The following is a 20,166-nucleotide window of genomic DNA, read 5'->3' as shown; positions in this document are numbered from 1 at the left end:
CTGGTAAAACTTTTTTCTTATAGGGTAGTCTTATATTCAGGCTTTTTCTTTTTTGCCTAAATTAATATTCAGATTTTGGGGGGTCATCTTATAATCGAGCAGATGCTGTATCTTTCATCAGCAATCATGTGTCGGTGGTCCGATCCGCCTCTGTGGATATTGCTTGGAGTGTTTGTGTATGTACTAATGTTTGTACCAGTCACAGTATGATCGGTTCTTTTCTGGTGGAGCTCTGTCCATGGTGCTGCCTGGGAATGCTAGAAATCCCAAATGTCCCATGAAACAATCTTCCCATCCATATAAAGCGCTTTGCTTTAACAAAAGGGTTTTCTTTTAAATATTAGAATTCTGCTTGGCAGTTCTCTGTACGGCAAAAAGTTGAATTAATATAAAATACTATTTTGGCGTATATCCCTTTTCTATTGGTTTACTGTGAACAGAGCATGATTTACTTGCCATCTGTATATGTGCTTATAGTAGTTTTTCTAGTTAGGCATTTATTATACCAACATATTGGACCATCATCAAGTTGAGCCATATATTATGAAGCTCATTTGTGGATAACTTAGCTGAGAGACTATGCTACTGTGACTCTTGTCGTGTGTAAGAAATGCAGGGATCTGCCTTTGTGTACTGTGTAGAGCAGTGATGGCCAACATTTTTGGGGCTGAATGCTCAATTTTCTGCATGAAACCAAGTTGCAGACCTCAAAGGACCCACACTGCATGTTGGTGCCTACCCTGGTATAGTGCAGTGTTGTTTTCACCTGCTAGAAAAAAGAAACATAACATACACGCAAGCTTATACCTACACTCACTTACATGCATACATACACGTACATGTACACATACATACACCGCACATCTTGGCAGATATAGTTTATTTTGGTAAGCCATAGATGTCTTTATATATAATGTTTAATCCTTCTTTTCTCATATTTTAAAGAATAGGGCATGGGTTCAATTTGAGAAGCCACCAAACAGCTTGCAACCATCCTCTTAAATCTAAATATATATATATATATATATATATATATATATATACATGCACACAGCTTGCAACCATCCGGTTAAATCTAAATGTCTATATAAATATAATTAAAATTGAACAGGATGGGTTTAATTACACAGAAACTAGTGACTGTATCGCTAGATGCTTCAAAGGACCAGTGAGAACAAAATTATGACTTTTTATAATTTAATGATGTCTGTCATACACTCCCATCAGTCTCTGGGAAGTAGCCATCAATAATAAAAATAAACTCATTGAATCACAATAACTAATTTAGACATTTTTCATAATGCTGCATTATTATTATGTAAAAGTTTTCTACTTAAGATCAATTTATGCAGAAATGGTACATTTTACTCAACTGTACATTCATAGTAAATGATGTATGCTGGGCCTGGAAACGTATAAAATATACCAGTAATATATTTGTGTAGAATCTTAGAAGCAACTGACACTTTTTTTTTCTAAATGTTATTTCCTAGAAGCCTGTTTAATAGTTTCTGCTCTGCACCCAAAGCTCCAATGAAGTACATATTGGTGACCGGGGGTGTGATCTCCGGCATTGGCAAGGGAATTATTGCTAGTAGTATTGGCACCATCCTGAAATCCTGTGGGCTACGTGTAACGGCAATTAAAATTGATCCTTATATCAATATTGACGCTGGAACCTTTTCACCTTATGAACATGGTAATGGTATACATTTTACATGTTTTAATAACTTTAATTGTGCTATATATGGAACTTACGACATTTTAGTTGAGTATTCTATGAGAACCCCAAATAATACTGGGACACCTGAGCATTACACCAACGAGGACTTTTATGGACATCACATTCTAAATACATGGACATTTAATATGTGGTTGGTCCTCCTTTCCACTCTTATAGAAAGGCCTTTGGAGAGTTTCTGTGGGAATGTTTCCCCATTCATCCAGTAGAGCATTTGTGTGGTCAGGCACTGATGTAGAACAAGAAGGCTAGGCTCGCAGTCTCCGTTCCAGTTCCTCCCAAAGCATTGTCCAAAATGTATTGGTATGTTGAAGGGGACATACCAAGACATTTTGGACAAGTCTATGCTTCCAACTTTGTGGGAACAGTTGGGGAAGGCCCTTTTCTATTCCAGCATGACTCTGCCCCGGTGCATAAAGCAAGGTCCATAAAGACACGGTTGGATGAGTTTGGTGTGGAAAAACTTGACTGGCCTCACAAAGCCCTGACCCCAACCCAATCAAACACCTCTGGGATGAACTGGAATGGAGATTACGACCAAGACCTTCTCATCCAACATCAGTGCCTGACCTCACAAATGCTCTACCAGATGAATGGGCAACAATTCCCACAAAAATTCTCCAGAGTCTTGAGGAAAGCCTTCCCAGAAGAGTAGAAGCTGTTATAGCGGCAAAGGGGGCCAACTAAATATTAATGTCTATGTATTTAGAATGCAGCGTCATTAAAGTCTCTGTTGGTGTAATGGTCAGGTGTCCCAATACTTTAGTCCATATAGTGTATATATAGTATATGAAGGGCAGAGATAAGTTAATGCCAAGAGTAATCATGCAGAAAGTTTAGAGACAGTTGTGGTATACACAATAGGTGGACTTTTCTTTTATAGGTTTATTAATTGTATGAAACTCATAATGTAGCATTTTAAAAAAAAAGACAATTCTACTTTAAACCTTCACATAAATTGTGTCCAAAAAAGTGTCTCTGTAGGCGACTGATATAAAGAAGGCTCAGTTTGAAGCCAAATTACTAGATGTGCCCTTAAGCTTGGTCGCTGTAGAGCACAATTATACCATGGAGAGCGCTTTTAGTGTTGATCCATCTTCTTTAGTCGCTGTTGTTCTTTTTTGAAAACCATGGAAACGCTTACATAGTAAGGCTGAAAAAAGTCCACCAAGTTCAACCTTGTATAGATATTCTCTTTTTATTGATCCATAAGAAAGCATCAAATCCCCAATGGATGCCAATTAACTGCTAACAAAAATGTAAAAGATGAAATGCAAGCTGAGGTCTGATGCCTGCTTTTGGCTCTAATCTAGTTTACTGACCCAGGGGAAGGGCCTGAAATTGGGACCCCTTGCAATATTGACCCTGGGCAAATGTCCTCATACCCGGTTACAACAGTGTTAGTAGCAGAACACAAACCTACATATCTATGGCTCAAACATGAAAATGCTCGCACAGGTTTCACAAAAATCATGTTTCTTTAAAAACTGCTTCTTGGCTGATTTGCAGGAGAGGTTTTTGTGCTCGATGACGGTGGTGAAGTTGACCTGGACTTGGGAAATTATGAAAGATTTTTAGATATCAGCCTTTTCAAAGACAACAACATCACTACTGGGAAAATTTACCAACATGTCATTAACAAAGAACGACGGGGGGATTATCTGGGTAAAACTGTACAAGGTAAAGCCCAAGAAAATTGTTCTATTATTGTTTTGCAAAAAACCCCCACAAAAAACTGTATTTCTCTTTTGCTAAAAAACTACATCCAGTTACCTCTATACTGGTTGTCTTTTTTGTATAATAAAACGTTTAAACTTTCTTTAAGCCTAGTGTGATTCTGTAGGATTATCATTACATCTTGGGTTTCTTTAAGATGCTTGTTGTGTTTCAGTGGTCCCACACATTACAGATGCCATTCAGGAATGGGTCATGAGTCAAGCAAAGGTTCCCGTGGACAGCGACCAAAAAGAGCCACAAATATGCGTTATTGAGGCAAGTGCCTGAAATTATGTTTTCATTAATATGCAGGACACATTTTAAACATTGGACAAAGACGTGATTAAAATGCTTATCTCAAAACTACATAGAAGCCATCATTAGTTGAATTCCATTTTTTCCATGTAATTCCTCGTAACATTGGTGGGTGTGTATATGAAATAGTATGTGCTTGGGACACTAAACTACACCTGCCGACATTGCAAGTGATAAGTTCAAAGGGAGTAATTAGTGGGGGAGCTTTACAGAAGCGTATGTGACTTTGTGACCTATTTATGGAACTAGGTAAAGCACACAATGTCATTTCCTTCTGTTTGTATTCCCACGGTTGTGACTTTTCGGGGTGAAAAACAGAGGCATTTGAGTCCCAAAGAGGGACTGCCCCTCATAAACAAGGACACTTATGAGATATGGCACCGTAGTGGATTTTACAATTAGGTTTCATTGATTGATTCATATTTTTGGAGCATAAACAAGAAACTGCAAAAGAGACGGTTATAGAAAAATATAAAAGGCTGATTCACATAAAACCTTTACATAATAGTACTTTCTATTATTCAGTATCTTGTGTTATTATCTGGAAGCAATTCAGTAGATGTACGAGTAACCTTGCTTGGCAACAAGTGCTAATATCCACAAGATGACACTTGCGTAGATACAGAATTGTCTTGCAGTGTTTGTAATTCTGGTATTATTGTATTTCTGGCTGATTAGTATCAAGGACACAAAAGACTATTGGCGTATTGTGGGCTAAAACTGTAAATAGAACTGTCAGCATTGCTTCATTGAGGTTTTACACAAAGTTAATGTTATGGAAAGAATGACTTTTCCTGTATTCCTCCTTTCCAGTTATTGTATATAATTACAGAGCTAACGAGGAATCAGCCGTAAGAAGCGTTTCTATTGCTATACCACTTTGAACCTGTAGAGGGCAGGATTGCTTCACGCAATGTGAATATCTTTAAAGTATCGTTCAATGTGTCCTGCTTTGTTGATCTCTTTGTGCTAAACACATATATATTTTAATACTTCTCCATTGACTAATTTCCCACTTTGTATTCTAATACAGAAGACTGGGATATCCATGGTGTATACTGTAGCCTCTTTCTAGTCCATTGCCTTAAATTATGCACATCCAAGAGACATTACAATATCAGCTCCCCACAGGAAAGAAACCTATTTAAATTGGCATTTTAAATGATGTGTTGGGGAGATGGCACTGAGACAATTTAGCCCGACTTGTTTACGTGATTTCTGCATATAATCTGATCTAATCCTTGCAAGTAATGCACTGTCTGTGAGTTTGGCAAATACTGCAAATACCCACCACTATTATATACAAATCTGATGCCTGTCTGTCTAACTATCCTGGCCCGGAATGGTCATCTGGTATACCCGACAAATTGGCTACATGCTGTGTGAGCATAAAAATGTATGCATGGCTGCGCATATCCAGCACCATCAGGTGGCCGCTGGCCTTAAAGTGCCAGAACCGCCCTATCATCGCCAGTCTGATGAAATGTGGTTACGAGGCAAACCCAATTACCCATCTGAGAAATATAGTCTTTGTATTTCAATTTGAACAATAAACAGGCTATTTCAGATATTTCTAAGTAGCATTACATAGGAACTTTTATGTGTCAATGCTTCTCATCACTTCTAATAGTACTGCCCTGGTTCCTAGATGGGAATACAAAACATTCTTCTGATTTGGGAAATATATACTGTGGGGCTGCAGTAAATCATCACAACCCTGCAAAAAAAAAGGCCCCTGAACGTTTTGTAATCTGCGTACTTTTGCTTGTTTTTAGCTCGGTGGAACTATCGGAGACATCGAAGGAATGGCTTTCATTGAAGCTTTCCGGCAGTTCCAGTTCAAGGCTAAGAGAGAGAATTTCTGCAACATACACGTCAGCCTTGTACCTCAGGTGGGAAAAACTCATAAGTCTTAACTCTTTCCTCACTAGATTTGCGTCTCTGTGTGCTGCCGAGTGCAGAGTATGTACCGTATTGGCTCGGATATAGGCCGCGCCCTAAAAGTTTGGTGCTTTTTTAAAGAAAAAGTTTTGTAATAGATATGCTGCCACTGTGTCCCCCCCACCCCCGAAATATGCTGCCACTCTGTCCCCCCCCCGATATGCTGCCACTCCCCCCCCCCCCGAGATATGCTGCCAATCTGTCCTCCCCCCTCGAGATATGATGTCCCCCGCCGGCCCCGCAAGACACCCGGGAGTCTGCTCTGGTAAGTCTTGTGGGCAGAGGTAAAACGCATCGTGCGGACGGTCACTGGCTGCGGCGATGCGGGTAAACAACCTCCGCTGCCGGCACATCTGCACGATGTGCTTTAACCATCTCCCTTACCGGGACTCCCCTCGTGGGAATTCCTGGCAAGGTAGATTGTTAAAGCACATCGTGCAGACGTGCCGGCAGCGGAGGTTGTTTACGCGCTCATCGCCGCTGCCGGTGAACGTCTGCACGATGCGCTTAGACAATCTCCCATGCCGGCACTCCCCCCGTGGAAAGTGCTGGCAGGGGAGGCTGTCTCAGCGTATCAGAGAGTAGGATACGGGTCCCCTGCACCGCTGCGGGGGATCTGCATCCTAACCCTGCTGCCTGCCCGGCGCCCGGAACTGCATGTCCCGGGCGTCGGGCGCTAGACTCAAAGTGGGGGGAAAAAGTGCGGCCTATATTCAGGCCAATACGGTATGTAATGCCAGCCATAACTGAAAAGCATTGTTCCTTCCTGGATTACGTTTAGGTTTTGGTACATAATACCTAACATGTTCAGTATCATAATGAGAAACACCGTTCAACAATTCAATGCAACCTCATCGGGCACTTATAGTTGGGCAAGACAAGTAACAATGATTGCAATAGTCATACCTTCTTGGGGTGAGCAGCCTTTGAGAACCAGCTGATTTAAGTAGAAATCATCAAGCAAGGCAGAAAGATGCTATATAAGCATTTTCTTCCAAAATGTCAGTTTCCTTTGATAATAAAAACCAAAACATGCTCTGCTACCAAGAAAAAGTGCCTTGATTTTGACAGCCCTGAGCTTCAGAGCAGAACATTATGTCACAACATATGTTGTTGTTTTCACTTGATAGATGCTGATATCAAGTATTCTTGACTAATGTGGTCTTTTTCATGAAATTAACTAAATGTAAGAATGGAACGAGTTGTACTAGAGAATAAATCATATAGCAATAACCTGAAAATGTTCCTCACGCTGTAACAAGTGTTCAGCTACCACGGTTATGGACTCCACAGTCAGACATTTTCAATTATTGGGACCTTTGCAGCCCTGTCAGCCTGCATGGCCCATGTCTTGATGTTAATTTCCCCAAAAAGGACTCTAATGTTGGTAAGGGAGAATGTTCACAGAACTAAGCTACTAGGCAACATTCCTCCTCAAATCAGCCATAGTCATATATCACATCGATGCAAATACAACCAACTCTACCAACAATTCACTCTAAAGCAGCGGTTCTCAACCTGTGGGTCGTGACCCCTTTGGGGGTCGAATGACCCTTTTACAGGGGTCGCCTAAGACCATCGGAAAACACATATTTCACATGTGGTTGTATGGTGTATTACAAATGTAACCAAATAATAAATAAAACAGACACAATTTCTTTGGATGAACCAAGGCCGTGGTCTTTTATTTAGCTAATAACAAATTTACCATATAAACACTCAACCAATAACTTAGTATCAACTTCATAAATAACCACAACTCTTGGCCCAAACCACAGAGTTAATAAATTAAAACAAGGCCGACTGCCCCAAAGCCGGTCGGCCTACCACTGAAACAACCCCTTTGTTCACTCTCTTTACAGAAAGCAACTTAACCCCAATAAAAGCCACGACATGAAAATATATAACTTTTTTTATTTTTTTTTTATAAATAGAAAAATACATATACATAAAATAATAAGGGAGGGAGGGCGGGCGACAGGGTTTTTTCAATATATAATTACTTAATTTTATGGTTGGGGGTCACCTCAACATGATGAACTGTATTAAAGGGTCGCGGCATTAGGAAGGTTGAGAACCACTGCTCTAAAGGAAAACCATCTGGAATGCCATTGTCATTGCACACAACATTTTCATAATTATACCTGGTGATGTATGTTCTATAGTGATCAGCTGTCAATAAGTCCCAAAAAGGGCTTAAATATGAAGACTCAAGCCACACAGAGTAACACTTGTCATTATGGAGTAAATTAATGGACATAAAACGCCCTAGGGCATTGCTTTTGATAATTTGGTAAGAATCCAAATATAGGCCGCACCCTAAAAGTTAGGTGCTTTTGTAAAGAAAAAATGTTTTAAGTAAAAAAAAACACTCAGTGGAACAGATATGCTGCCACTCTGCCCCCCCAGATATGCTGCCACTCTTCCCCCCCAGATATGCTGCAACTCTGCCCCCAAGATGCGCCCCCCCCTAGACTTACCGGTGCAGACTCCCCGGGGTCTTGCGGGGCCGGCGGGGGACATCTACGCATGACGCGTATTCAACTCCCGGTGCCAGCACGTCTGCACGAAGTGCTTTAACAATCTCCCTTGCCGGGACCCCCCCCGTGGGAATCGGAGAGTAGGATGCAGGTCCCCTGCAGTGCTGTGGGGGATCTGTATCCTAACCCTGCTGCCTGCTCGGCGCCCGGGCGATATGAATTGCGCATTCCTGCGCTAGACCCCGAATATAGGCCGCACCCCCACTTTAAAGACTTAAAGTGGGGGGAAAAGTGCGGCCTATATTCGGGCAAATACGGTATTTCCTGATTTGATTGCTTGCATCTAGATCGTCATTTTGAGTGCACTTTTATTGACATGGTAGTTTGTAGGAGCATTGATTTTAATCCGCACGTGTTGGTATCTTTTGTTCGGATGCAGGTGATACTAATTACTGAGCTTCAAGAAAGAGGAGGTAATTACGGACGTTGTTGTTTAATGTGAACGTAATAAGATCGCTGTGGACTTTAACATTAGATATTGATTGGGTTGGCGTTGGAAGATACCATGCAGTCGTTTCAACATGGAATCTGCTTTAAAAACGCGCCTCTCAGACTCTTGGGTCTAATGCAGAGAAGCCCACATTAAAGGGAAAATGTTCTAGGCTTTTTGTGTGACGATACAGCAGGTCTTAGCTAAGAATAGCTTCAGGATATAGCTCATTATTACTCATTATTACACTCTTTATTATTCTTTGGAATATATAAAAGAAAATATTATTTAAAAAAAATATTTTGGCTTAATGATATTTGAATATTTGTATTTTGGTTTGATACTTTTTGATTTTGTAGCTTGGTTTTACTTGAAAGAAGCTTTTTTCCTCTCAGTTAAAAGTCTGCATTTCTGTGATATCAAAAGATGCCATTTGCTAATTGCACCTGCATTTTGTAAATTCAGGGCCTCATATCCATTGGCGTATCTAGGCCGACTAGCCCTGGGGTGGCAGTTCTAGGTGGTCAACAGCCCATCTGCTGCACAACTGGGCCTGATCTACCTACTGAGCGATCAGGTTTCCCAGCTGGCTGACTTGTAGCCCATAGGCATTATGGAATTCTGTGCCCAGCTGGCACGTCCTTAAATGCAGCGCTCGAGGATACGGTATCCTATCGAGTCACTCAGCTAGAGAATGGCAGTTACGGAGTTGAGTGGTGGAGGATGGGGCAGTTTTTCACAGTAAAATACGCCACTGCCCCGTCTTCTCTTTGTGACCCGGAATGGTTTTGGTTTACACAGTATTATAATGTTTAGTGAATGTTATTATAAGGTCATGTTTGAGGAGCATTTGTGTCAATAAAATTCTACGTTGTTGAATTACACAAATGGATACCAGGAAGACCAACCTGATGGGCGTTTTATTTTCTTAATGGTTTGTTTATGGCTGGATGATTATTAGTAAAGAAGAACATGCAGGGGTATAATGGTTAATAAGGACAGGATTGGTTATAGCTTGTTGATCCTGTGAGAAATAAAATTGCCCTTTTGAAGTCAGGAAATAAACTTTTCCCCCTTCAAGACAATTCAGAATCCCTTCAATGTGTTTTTTGTCTTCCAGAGCAAGATTAAACTTGGACTTTTTTCAGCCCAAATCACTATGTAACTATATTAAATATACACCACCCCAACAGCAAGGTCCTCCTGGCATTCCTGATCGTACTCGCTATTTGTAGTTAATCACTTTTTTTTTTTCTAGTTACTGAAGAATAATCCCACTTGTATAAACTGATTGTATTGTTATTTCTGTATTTAGCCAACTGCAACAGGAGAACAAAAAACAAAACCAACTCAAAACAGCGTTCGTGCTCTGAGAGGACTGGGATTATCTCCGGACTTGGTAAGTACAGCCACTTGCAGAAATCACAATACCTACTTCCGTCAGAATATTTTTTCTGATTTACTTTGCGAGACCAGAAGTGAATTGTTAAAGGATATAGAATGGGATGTGTCGTGTATACATACAGTGTTATCTAAGGAATGAGTGTTTGTTCAAGATAAGCATTTAACAAACAGATCCTGGATATTTAAAGTTCTCTTCGGCTTTGGTGGGGCAGAACCTGGTTCAAGAAGAGTCAAGCAGAGTCCCAATAACTAAGGAAATGGGGCAGCAATTTATGTAGAACACTATGGTGTCCAGTGTCGAGCGGCATTTAATGTGAGGGATAGAAATGTGTGATTTGTTTAACATAATATTTATATCAGTATTTCTTGGTAAAGTAGAAGGCGCAGTGAAACAGACAAGCTATGCAGGGAATAAGAAGCTTGCGTTACTATGTTCTGCTTACCATAGACCCTAGAAAATGCCCAATGTCTCCACCCTTACACTTAGTTGGCAGCTTTGAGGAAATACAGTGAGTATTATGACCTCAAATTGCCTGATTCGTGGCTAGACCAGTTTGTCAGGAGTCCTAGGTATTAGCTGACGCTGTGTTTGGTTAATACCCCCGAGTTACGTGGACTGTAAATGCCATGCTTTTAAGGAAACACTTTCATGTGACTGTGGGATGCCGATAAAAAAATTGTGATTAAAGCATATGTCACGGTGTCAAGAAAACACAGTATTTGTCCAAACCGCATATTGCTAGTAATCCGCTTATCCGCAGATTGTGTGCAGGAGCACCAAGCCGATTGAGATGGCAGTAAAACAGAAGATTTCTATGTTTTGCCATGTGGAACCCGAGCAGGTGAGCTCTTTATTGCTTAATCAAATGGCTTTGTGTGTGACAGCTGCTTGGATAATTATACTCATTTGGTAAGATCATGAAAAACCTGGAAATGATAATGTGTTTTTTTTACATCCATCGATGAATGATTTTTCAAATATTATCGATATTTGTAGATATTTGGCCCATTGATTGTTTCAGACTTCATGGTAGATGTGAGGGGTGGTTGGAAGGGAAAGGGCTATGTGGTTGAGAGGTTTTCTGGAGTGGATATCATTTCAAACAAATAAGAAGGTCTGTCATCTCTTTTGATGTATGTTGGAGTGGAGTATCTGTGCTCAGGGACATAAATGGCAAGTGTATATTAGTTAGTATAGTAAGGTGCATGGTTATGATGTTGGCCTTTAAGGAACAATAGGTTGTGTTTATTTGTTATTTCTAGTTTTTTGATGAAATATGGAGCTCGATTCCATGCTCGACTAAATTTGGTCGTAGTGGGAAAATATGCCTATGTATTTCTATGTATATTTATGTACATCCAATTCAATGCTCCTGGCTGAAAGATAACGAACAAGTGTTTTCAACTTTATCCCTTAATTACACCAAACTATGTGCTGTAAAACTACCAAAAATACAAAGAAAGAGTCAGAGAACGATGCCGGAGGTAACTATAGTGTAAAATTACTGACATGTATTTCAGTTGGCAGAGATCTCAGAATACTGCTGAGAGACCAATTATTGAGTTGGCTGAGAGCCCAAAATCGTCGCAGGGTTATGAGAATGGTGATTGGGTTGGATGGCCGCAATTTCCTTTCTAAGGGAAAGCTTATGGGTTCCTGTCCAAAATAAAAACAAAACTCCTAAAGTAATTTTTATATAACAGGACTAAATAAAAAATACATTCTATTTACATATTTGATTTTGGAATACTTACCTTTGTAAATACTTAATTTTTCATTAAATTACTTCTCCGTGAAACAGGTCATCTTCATTCATGATGTTTCATCAACTTATCGAGTGCCAGTTTTACTAGAAGAACAAGCAATTATCAAGTATTTCAAGCACAGGCTGGACCTTCCCATTGATGACCACCCAAGTACACAGCTTGTGAAATGGAAACGAATGGCTGACAGGTATCAGATTAGAACAGTGAATGTCTTTTAATGAAAGCATTTCTATATATCGTTAAATACACCTATTTTGTGCGGTTTGGGAGACCCCATCGCCAGAAGGATATTGACATTCTGGACAGAGTTCAGAAGAGGGCTACAAAATGGTTTGCAGGATAAAAATAATCAGAAAAGACTAAAGGACCTAAATATGTATATCTTTGAGGAAAGAAGAGAGAGGGGGGAGATGCGATATAAACATTGAAATACTTTTAAACAACGTACAATAGGGAAGATTGTTACAAAGGAGGAGAAATGTTGGAAGTCAGACGCTTACAGGTAATTTAAGGAAATATTACTTTGCTAAGAGGGTGATAAATGGAAGAGTCTCACAGATTACGTTGCAGAACCTAATACAGTGAGGGACTTTAAACCTGCTTGGGATAGACATAGATCTACGCCGACTCTAAGACAAGATCTAGAACTGATTACGGATAATTTTTAAGGATAATCACTGGTTTTAACGTTTGGAGAAATAGTGTCTCAAACATAGCTGCTGCATAATTGATTATTTACTAAAATCTGTATTATTGCCTGTTATCTATGGAACCTTTGGAGACCTGAAGGGTTTTGCCCCTCTTCTGTTGTGAGAATTTCCCTTTAAGTGGGTTCCTAATATTTGCAGCTGGTATAAGGAGAGACATTGTGGCCCCAGTTTAATAGGGGGGGCACTAATGTTTGCCATTGACCGGATGGTATTTCAGTTACTTATCACCCACTTTAAATACTTTATACAGCAACCATCTGTCCCCCCACTACCTGAAACACATACTTTGAGGTTGGTGTCCTTCCCTTGCAAGCATAAATAATTCTGTACATTTCTGCTTGATGAATCAGAAAGGCAGCTTAAACATTTTGTAATGAATAGGTTGATGTAGATATGTGTCTATAGGTATATATAGGTGTTATATGTTAACATTTATTTACCTTTGTCGTTACCTTCAGTCAAAGTATCCTATTTTCTCTCACAAGCGCTCTTCTCGACAAAGCATTTTAATTTTTATTTCAGTTGAGTGAAGCTATATAAAATGTGTCAGGTTACTCTTGGGTCAGAGACATCGATTGAGTTGTTTTTCAACCTGTCACTTTAGCAAAAGCCATGCCCCCAAACCATTAGCCCGAGCGAGGGTGACAGCTCCACTAAACAGTTATAAAACCACATCTTTAATGTATTTCATGGCCGCTAGAATCACCGCTAGAAATACGCAGGATCTGATAGAAGCAGGGAAACTGGAGCCCCCTAATTTAGCGCGCTTGTACTCCTTTAAATGTTAGCCCCCTGGACAAGCTTTGTAACATGAGAAAACCATACGTTGGTAAATTGTAATGCAAACCGTTGTATTTATCATAATGAAAAAAGAAATATATCTTTACAGAGAAAAGTATAACTAGAAAGGACTAGTGTAACCTGAAGTCTTAAACATAGAATTATTCTCATGCTGGTAGAGAGCTTTATAATTGCATGGATTATGACTGATTAAAATCAAAAGTAACTTTAGGAATATATATATATACTGGAACATCTCATGGCCATATCAGGGTGAAATTGGGTCACATAAGCTCTCAAGACCTCTGGGGTCCCTTCTTTAGATGCCTTCCAAGGCATGCATATAGTTTTGCGTGGGCATTAAAGATGGGGATATACAGTGGGGCAAAAAAGTATTTAGTCAGCCACCAATTGTGCAAGTTCTCCCACTTACAAAGATGAGAGAGGCCTGTAATTTTCACCATAGGTACATGTTGTGGTCGTGGCCTGTTTTATGCAAAATTATGCTAATATTTAAATACACAATTTAGACAAAACACATCTAACAATACAACAATAAATTTGATTCAGGAATACAGTTAAATTATGTAAAGACGAATACCAACAGATGTTATGATGTATAATGATATACTTTATTAATACCTCTAGCGGTAAAAACAATATATCGAAAAAAGGTTACCATAACAAAGTTACAGACAGTCAACAATTATATTCTAATAACATTGTAATAACATATGTACTTAACTTCAGAGAGTATCAGCATATCAAATGACTCCTTTGGTGTTCAGTTTCCAAAATGGCTCTAGATACCAGGATCATATAGAAGACTTTAAAGGATTCTTTCAGTAGTTGTTTTCTAATTCTTAGTTACAATACTAGGCACGTAACTAGTCCTAGCTTCTTGGTACTTAACTAGCCCAAGATGGAAGAGCAGCTTTCTATTTCATACTTTTCTCTGGCAAACTTTCACAGCTCCCTTAGCTTCTGCCATGCTGCTTCCTTCTTGTCCTTCCAGTCTCCTCTGCTCCTCCCCCTTCTTCCTGGAGTTCCTGATATCCCATTGTTCCTGGCATAGCCCACATGGCTTTTCATGTAGGTAGCCATTATCTATGGTCTTAGATAAACAATAGATGTACACATCACTCACTCTCTAGTGCTACCTGGTGGTAGAGGTAAGGCACTTCTTAAACAATAGAACTAATTGGTATTGTAATGTATGCCACAGTTAGGGGAGTGGTTTATCCAAAGGGAGATAGATATTGCGTCTGTGACGTGAATCACTAATAATGGACGATGCAATCCATGTCCACAACAGTACACTTCAACTATGAGAGACAGAATGAGACAACAAAGTCCATAAATCACATTGTCTGATTTTTAAAGAATTTATTTGCAAATTATGGTGGAAAATATGTATTTGGTCAATAACAAAAGTTCAGATCAATACTTTGTTATATACCCTTTGTTGGCAATGACAGAAGTCAAACGTTTTCTGTAAGTCTTCACAAGGTTTTCACACACTGTTGCTGGTATTTTGGAACATTCCTCCATGCAGATCTCCTCTAGATCAGTGATGTTTTGGGGCTGTCGCTGGGCAACACGGACTTTCAACTCCCTCCAAAGGTTTTCTATGGGGTTGAGATCTGGAGACTGGCTAGGCCACTCCAGGACCTTGAAATGCTTCTTACGAAGCCACTCCTTCGTTGCCCGGGCGGTCTGTTTGGGATCATTGTCATGCTGAAAGACCCAGCCACGTTTCATCTTCAATGCCCTTGCTGATGGAAGGAGGTTTTCACTCAAAATCTCATGATACATGACTCCATTCATTCTTTCCTTTACACGGATCAGGCGTCTTGGTCACTTTGCAGAAAAACAGCCCCAAAGCATGATGTTTCCACCCCCATGCTTCACCGTAGGTATGGTGTTCTTTGGATGCAACTCAGAGTTCTTTCTCCTCCAAACACGATGAGTTGAGTTTCTACCAAAAAGTTCTACCTTGGTTTCATCTGACCATATGACATTCGCCCAATCCTCTTCTGGCACTGCATGATTTGAGTCCCTGGCGGCGTAGTGTGTTACTGATGGTAGCCTTTGTTACTTTGGTCCCATCTCTCTGCAGGTCATTCACTAGGTCCCCCCGTGTGGTTCTGGGATTTTTGCTCACCGTTCTTGTGATCATTTTTACACCACGGGGTGAGATCTTGCGTGGAGCTCCAGATCGAGGGAGATTATCAGTGGTCCTGTATGTCTTCCATTTTCGAATAATTGCTCCCACAGTTGATTTCTTCACACCAAGCTGCTTGCCTATTGCAGATTCAGTCTTCCCAGCCTGGTGCAGGTCTACAATTTTGTTTCTGGTGTCCTTCGACAAGCTCTATGGTCTTGGCCATAGTGGGGTTTGGAGTGTGACTGTTTGAGGTTGTGGACAGGTGTCTTTTATACTGATAACAAGTTCAAACAGGTGCCATAAATACAGGTAACGAGTGGAGGACAGAGGAGACTCTTAAAGAAGATGTTACAGGTCTGTGAGAGCCAGATATCTTGCTTGTTTGTAGGTGACCAAATACTTATTTTACCGAGGAATTTACCAATGAATTCATTAGAAACCCTACAATGTGATTTCCTGTATTCTTTACCCCCATTTTGTCTCTCATAGTTGAAGTGTACCTATGGTGAAAATTACAGGCCTCTCTCATCTTTTTAAGTGGGAGAACTTGCACAATTGGTGGCTGACTAAATTCTTTTTTGCCCCACTGTAACTGATAGAGAGCAACGGCAAGCACTTTACTAAAAGATGCAAAACAAATACTTCTGAAAATCACCACATTCCGGGGCCCCTAAGCACACAGGGGTTTCAGGGGTGAAACGTTTCTGCTTTTATTGTCTGTCCGCCGGGGATGCTTTTCCCCGGTTTCTCCATTATTAGAGCAATTTGGGCAGCTAGGAATTTGCCTTTGTATGTCCTAAAATGAATAGTTTGCCACTGTATAGGCCCCACCATATAGGTGACCTGGCTTAACATGAATGTCTTGGCCACTGGGCCATCTCCTGTGTTAGTAGGTAATGATGGAGAGAGCAGCCAAATCTCTTTGCCTAGAACGCTAGAAGCCATTAAGCCACCACAGCCGTTATACTTTATTTCATTCAAATATTATTCATAGTCCCACTTCAGTGACACATTTAGCTTCCACTTGCCTATTTAAACTATATAACTTTGTCAAATTATTATTATTATTATTATTATCTTTTATTTATATAGCGCTAACAATTTACGCAGCGCTCAAATGGTGTTTAACAATTGTTTGGGGCGAGTATACCATGCACAATGTATTCTGTGGATGGGAAACCACTACTTTTTAGATGTTACCTAAAGATTTACGACTGGCTGAATATCCAAAGGTGCCCCTAAATTACTAATAATTTATCTTGACTGGAGCAAACTGGTGTAAATTGCTTTTTAATGGCACTAAGTGCAGAGTAAAGCACTCAGGAATTGATAATCCCAAATCAGAATAGAAATTTGATGTCAGCATACAGAGACATGGTTACTATTTACGCTAACTTTACAGTGCACTCATATATCAGGAAAATCGCAAAGTTTTACGTCATTTGCATATCTTACACTTTTTGTTCTTTAAGTCACAGTAAAGTCAGAGGATAAAAAATATAAACTTTTATTTAACTGAATCATGCCAGGGCCAGATTTGGGATTAAAATTGGCCAAGGCACTTTAACGTCACTGGTTGATAAATTGCGTGAGACGAAAATATATTTTCCTCTTTATAAACGTGTAATAACAAGATTACATGTTGTCACATATATATATATATATATATATATACCGTATATATATATATATATATATATATACCGTATATATATATATATATACCGTATATATATATATATATATATATATATATAGAGAGAGAGAGAGAGAGAGAGAGAGAGATACATCAAAAGCATAAAATACAGTAGAATCGTAAAAAGGAAGGTAATAAAATACATTTAATGCATAATATTAAATTAATGCATAATGAATGTGCTTTAAATAGTTAAAATCACCAACAATATCCACAGAAAAAAAAATATAAAAATGCAATAATTATAAAAGGGAAAAAAAAAGGCTACCAAACTAAAACCAGCCTCTTTCTCTGTTGTCCACCTGGCCAGGTTAAATGGGCACAATAAAAAAATGCCACACAGGACACGTTTCGTTACATTCTTCAGCTGTCACAACAGTTTGCTATTGAGTAATACATTGAGTCATTTTAGGGCTGTCTATTCCTTTTTTGTATGTTTGATGCCTTTCAGCGTGATATCACTGCAGCCCAGATACTGGCAGCTTAATTACCGTATTTGTTACATCTCGAGGATGTTCTCTGTTAATTATTTTAACCATTTGCAGTCTGTATTCTTTATTTGGTGGTGGTGTGTGCACTTTAGCGCTGTGTATGTATAAATTTTTCTATATTATAACGTTAGCACTTTTTCGTCTCTCATAGCGTGGTGTTATATTATGTAAATCTCCCACTGTGCTTTATTAATCTGCATGCTTTATACTATGCTTCAAGCATTATTGTATTGTAGCATAAACACACCACTTGTAGTAAATTAAAATCAATGAAAGTCTCTTGGATGTTTTAAAAGTACATGTTGATCATTTTAATTGTATGCTTGCGATAGTAATTTCCCTGCCTCTGTTCTCTTTCAGATATGAACGTTTGTTGCAGACATGCTCCATTGCTCTAGTTGGCAAGTACACCAAACTGAGTGACTCCTACACCTCCGTCTTTAAAGCTCTGGAGCACTCTGCTCTGGCCATCAATCACAAGCTTAACTTAATGGTAAGTCTAAAACTCTGCAGGGCTCGCTTGGCACCAAGCATTCAAGGGGTTGCCTGAGATTGGATCCAGACAAGTATCTCATAATTTGATCTGTATCGGAAACATGTTTGGATGGCTGTGTGTTCAGGTGGGAACCACACTGCGTTCTGGTCCAGGATCTGTTACATATTGAGTGTATATTTCATCAGACGGTTACCTGACATGAGTCGGTATAAAGCCTTGCCTCTGATGACAGGTTCAGTGATAAAATTATCACCGCAATTCAAACAAAGTTTCCCAATTGCAGATGATATATATTATTATTATTATTATCTTTTATTTATATAGTGCCAACTATTTACGCAGCACTTAATACAATACATAGATTCAACGGGTATGACAAGACCAGAATTAACAGACTAAGCAAACCGATACGTTAGGTGGAGAGAGCCCGGCTCGCAAGCTTACAATCTTGAGGGAATGGGGTGAGACGGGAAAACTAAGATGTGATAAGTGAGGAGGAGAGAGCCTTAGCCCATGGGAAGAACTTAAGGATTGAGTAGCGGAGTATTTGTTTATGAGGGCAGAAATGTATGGAGAGCCTTATATGTTAGTACCAGGATTTTAAATTTAATTCTAAAGGTAATATGGAGCTGGTGGAGGGTTTCACAGAGTGGGGAAGCAGAAGAGGAGCGACGTGCAAGGAAGATAAGCCTAGCAGCAGCATTTAGGACAGACTGCAGAGGAGAGAGTTGAAACAGTGGAATGCCAACCAGAAGAGTGTTGCAGTAGTCAAGTCGGGAAATGAATGAACCAGAGTTTTTGTGGAATCTATCTGCTGGTAGTACTGGGGCTCTCTTGTGTGTACACTTGCTGTGGCCCTATTTGCTTGGCTTAGTTGAGATTTAATCGTCTCTGCTACTGTCACTATAGACTGCTGAACAGAATAATGTAAAGGGATGTAGTTTAGATGTTTTGCATAGGAACGGCAATAAAAAAAAAATATTTTATAACTGTTCCCTTAAAAATGAAGTACAGTACAAGTCTTAATATTATCTACTAAATGTACACTTTTTATTTCAGTACATAGATTCAGCAGATTTGGAGCTATCCACTAAATCTGAAGATCCAGTGAAATATCATAAAGCCTGGGAACGCTTATGCAAAGCAGAGTAAGTGGTTCACATTGTCCAAGCTGCATGAGATCAGTATTCTATTGAGTCCTGGATTCTTGATTGTTTGCTTGTTTCGTATGTCTCTGATTACATTTTGATGACAAGGAACATTGTGAAATGTTTTACTAAATCACGATATTCTAAGGGTTTCACAAATATAACCATTAAAAAGTGGCTTTTCTGAAAGATTTGCCGTTTCCATTCATTTCAAAAACTTGTTGAGAGGAGTTCTGTTCTCTGTCAAACAGAACATGATGGATTAATATGCTAGCTGTAGGCAGCTGTATGGCTGGATCAAGGTACCAATTCATTAATTCTGGTCATTATTTTGACAATATTTTAAGGATTCTGAGAGAAGGCTGTTGTATTACAGTGCATGTTGTGTAGTTATGCACATTATATGAACATTAAAATATATATATTTATTTAATTTTTTATTGAAAGAGTGATGACCACATTGTAGGCAAAACAGAGAAAAAGTAAAAAAAATAAAATAAAAAAATAAAACCAACCATGAGTGGCTTATGTGGGGAAGGGTAGCCTTTAGGTATACAGTGAATACCAGTGGATATACATTTAGTATGTATAACTTAATTGCGCAAGACAAGAAGCTTATTTACCAAAGGGTAATGGAAAAAGAAACCACAGGCAGAAGGTAAAGGCTGTAAAGGATGGCACATTAGCTTGCTTGGACACATTACCGAACTAGTGCAACCCGAGGCGTCTACATGCGCGTACCGCATTACATGTTTCAGCCTTACAAATTAGTACCGCATGACAGCTCATGAAGGCAAATAAACGAGTGCTGTTTCTTGTGAAAC

General features: G+C 39.4%; 1 protein-coding gene across 1 annotated transcript in view; it reads left to right on the top strand.

The window, feature by feature from the left end:
• Positions 1-1,533: 1,533 nt before the first annotated feature.
• Positions 1,534-20,166, top strand: part of LOC149286053 (CTP synthase 2) — a 42,933-nt gene continuing 24,300 nt past the window's right edge. Inside the window, exons 1-9 of the mRNA XM_089494387.1 lie at positions 1,534-1,699; positions 3,251-3,421; positions 3,633-3,733; positions 5,548-5,664; positions 9,999-10,082; positions 10,849-10,929; positions 11,890-12,041; positions 18,059-18,191; positions 19,254-19,342. Coding sequence (XP_089350513.1) covers positions 1,534-1,699; positions 3,251-3,421; positions 3,633-3,733; positions 5,548-5,664; positions 9,999-10,082; positions 10,849-10,929; positions 11,890-12,041; positions 18,059-18,191; positions 19,254-19,342 — 1,094 coding nt within the window. The remainder of the gene's footprint in view (positions 1,700-3,250; positions 3,422-3,632; positions 3,734-5,547; positions 5,665-9,998; positions 10,083-10,848; positions 10,930-11,889; positions 12,042-18,058; positions 18,192-19,253; positions 19,343-20,166) is intronic.

This window comes from Sceloporus occidentalis, unplaced genomic scaffold (assembly GCF_023333645.1).
Source record: "Sceloporus occidentalis isolate IW3139 unplaced genomic scaffold, rSceOcc1.0.p SCAF_72, whole genome shotgun sequence".
Lineage (NCBI taxonomy): Eukaryota > Metazoa > Chordata > Lepidosauria > Squamata > Phrynosomatidae > Sceloporus > Sceloporus occidentalis.
The sequence above is the reverse complement of the archived record's forward strand: the minus strand, read 5'-3'. Positions and strand labels throughout refer to the sequence as shown.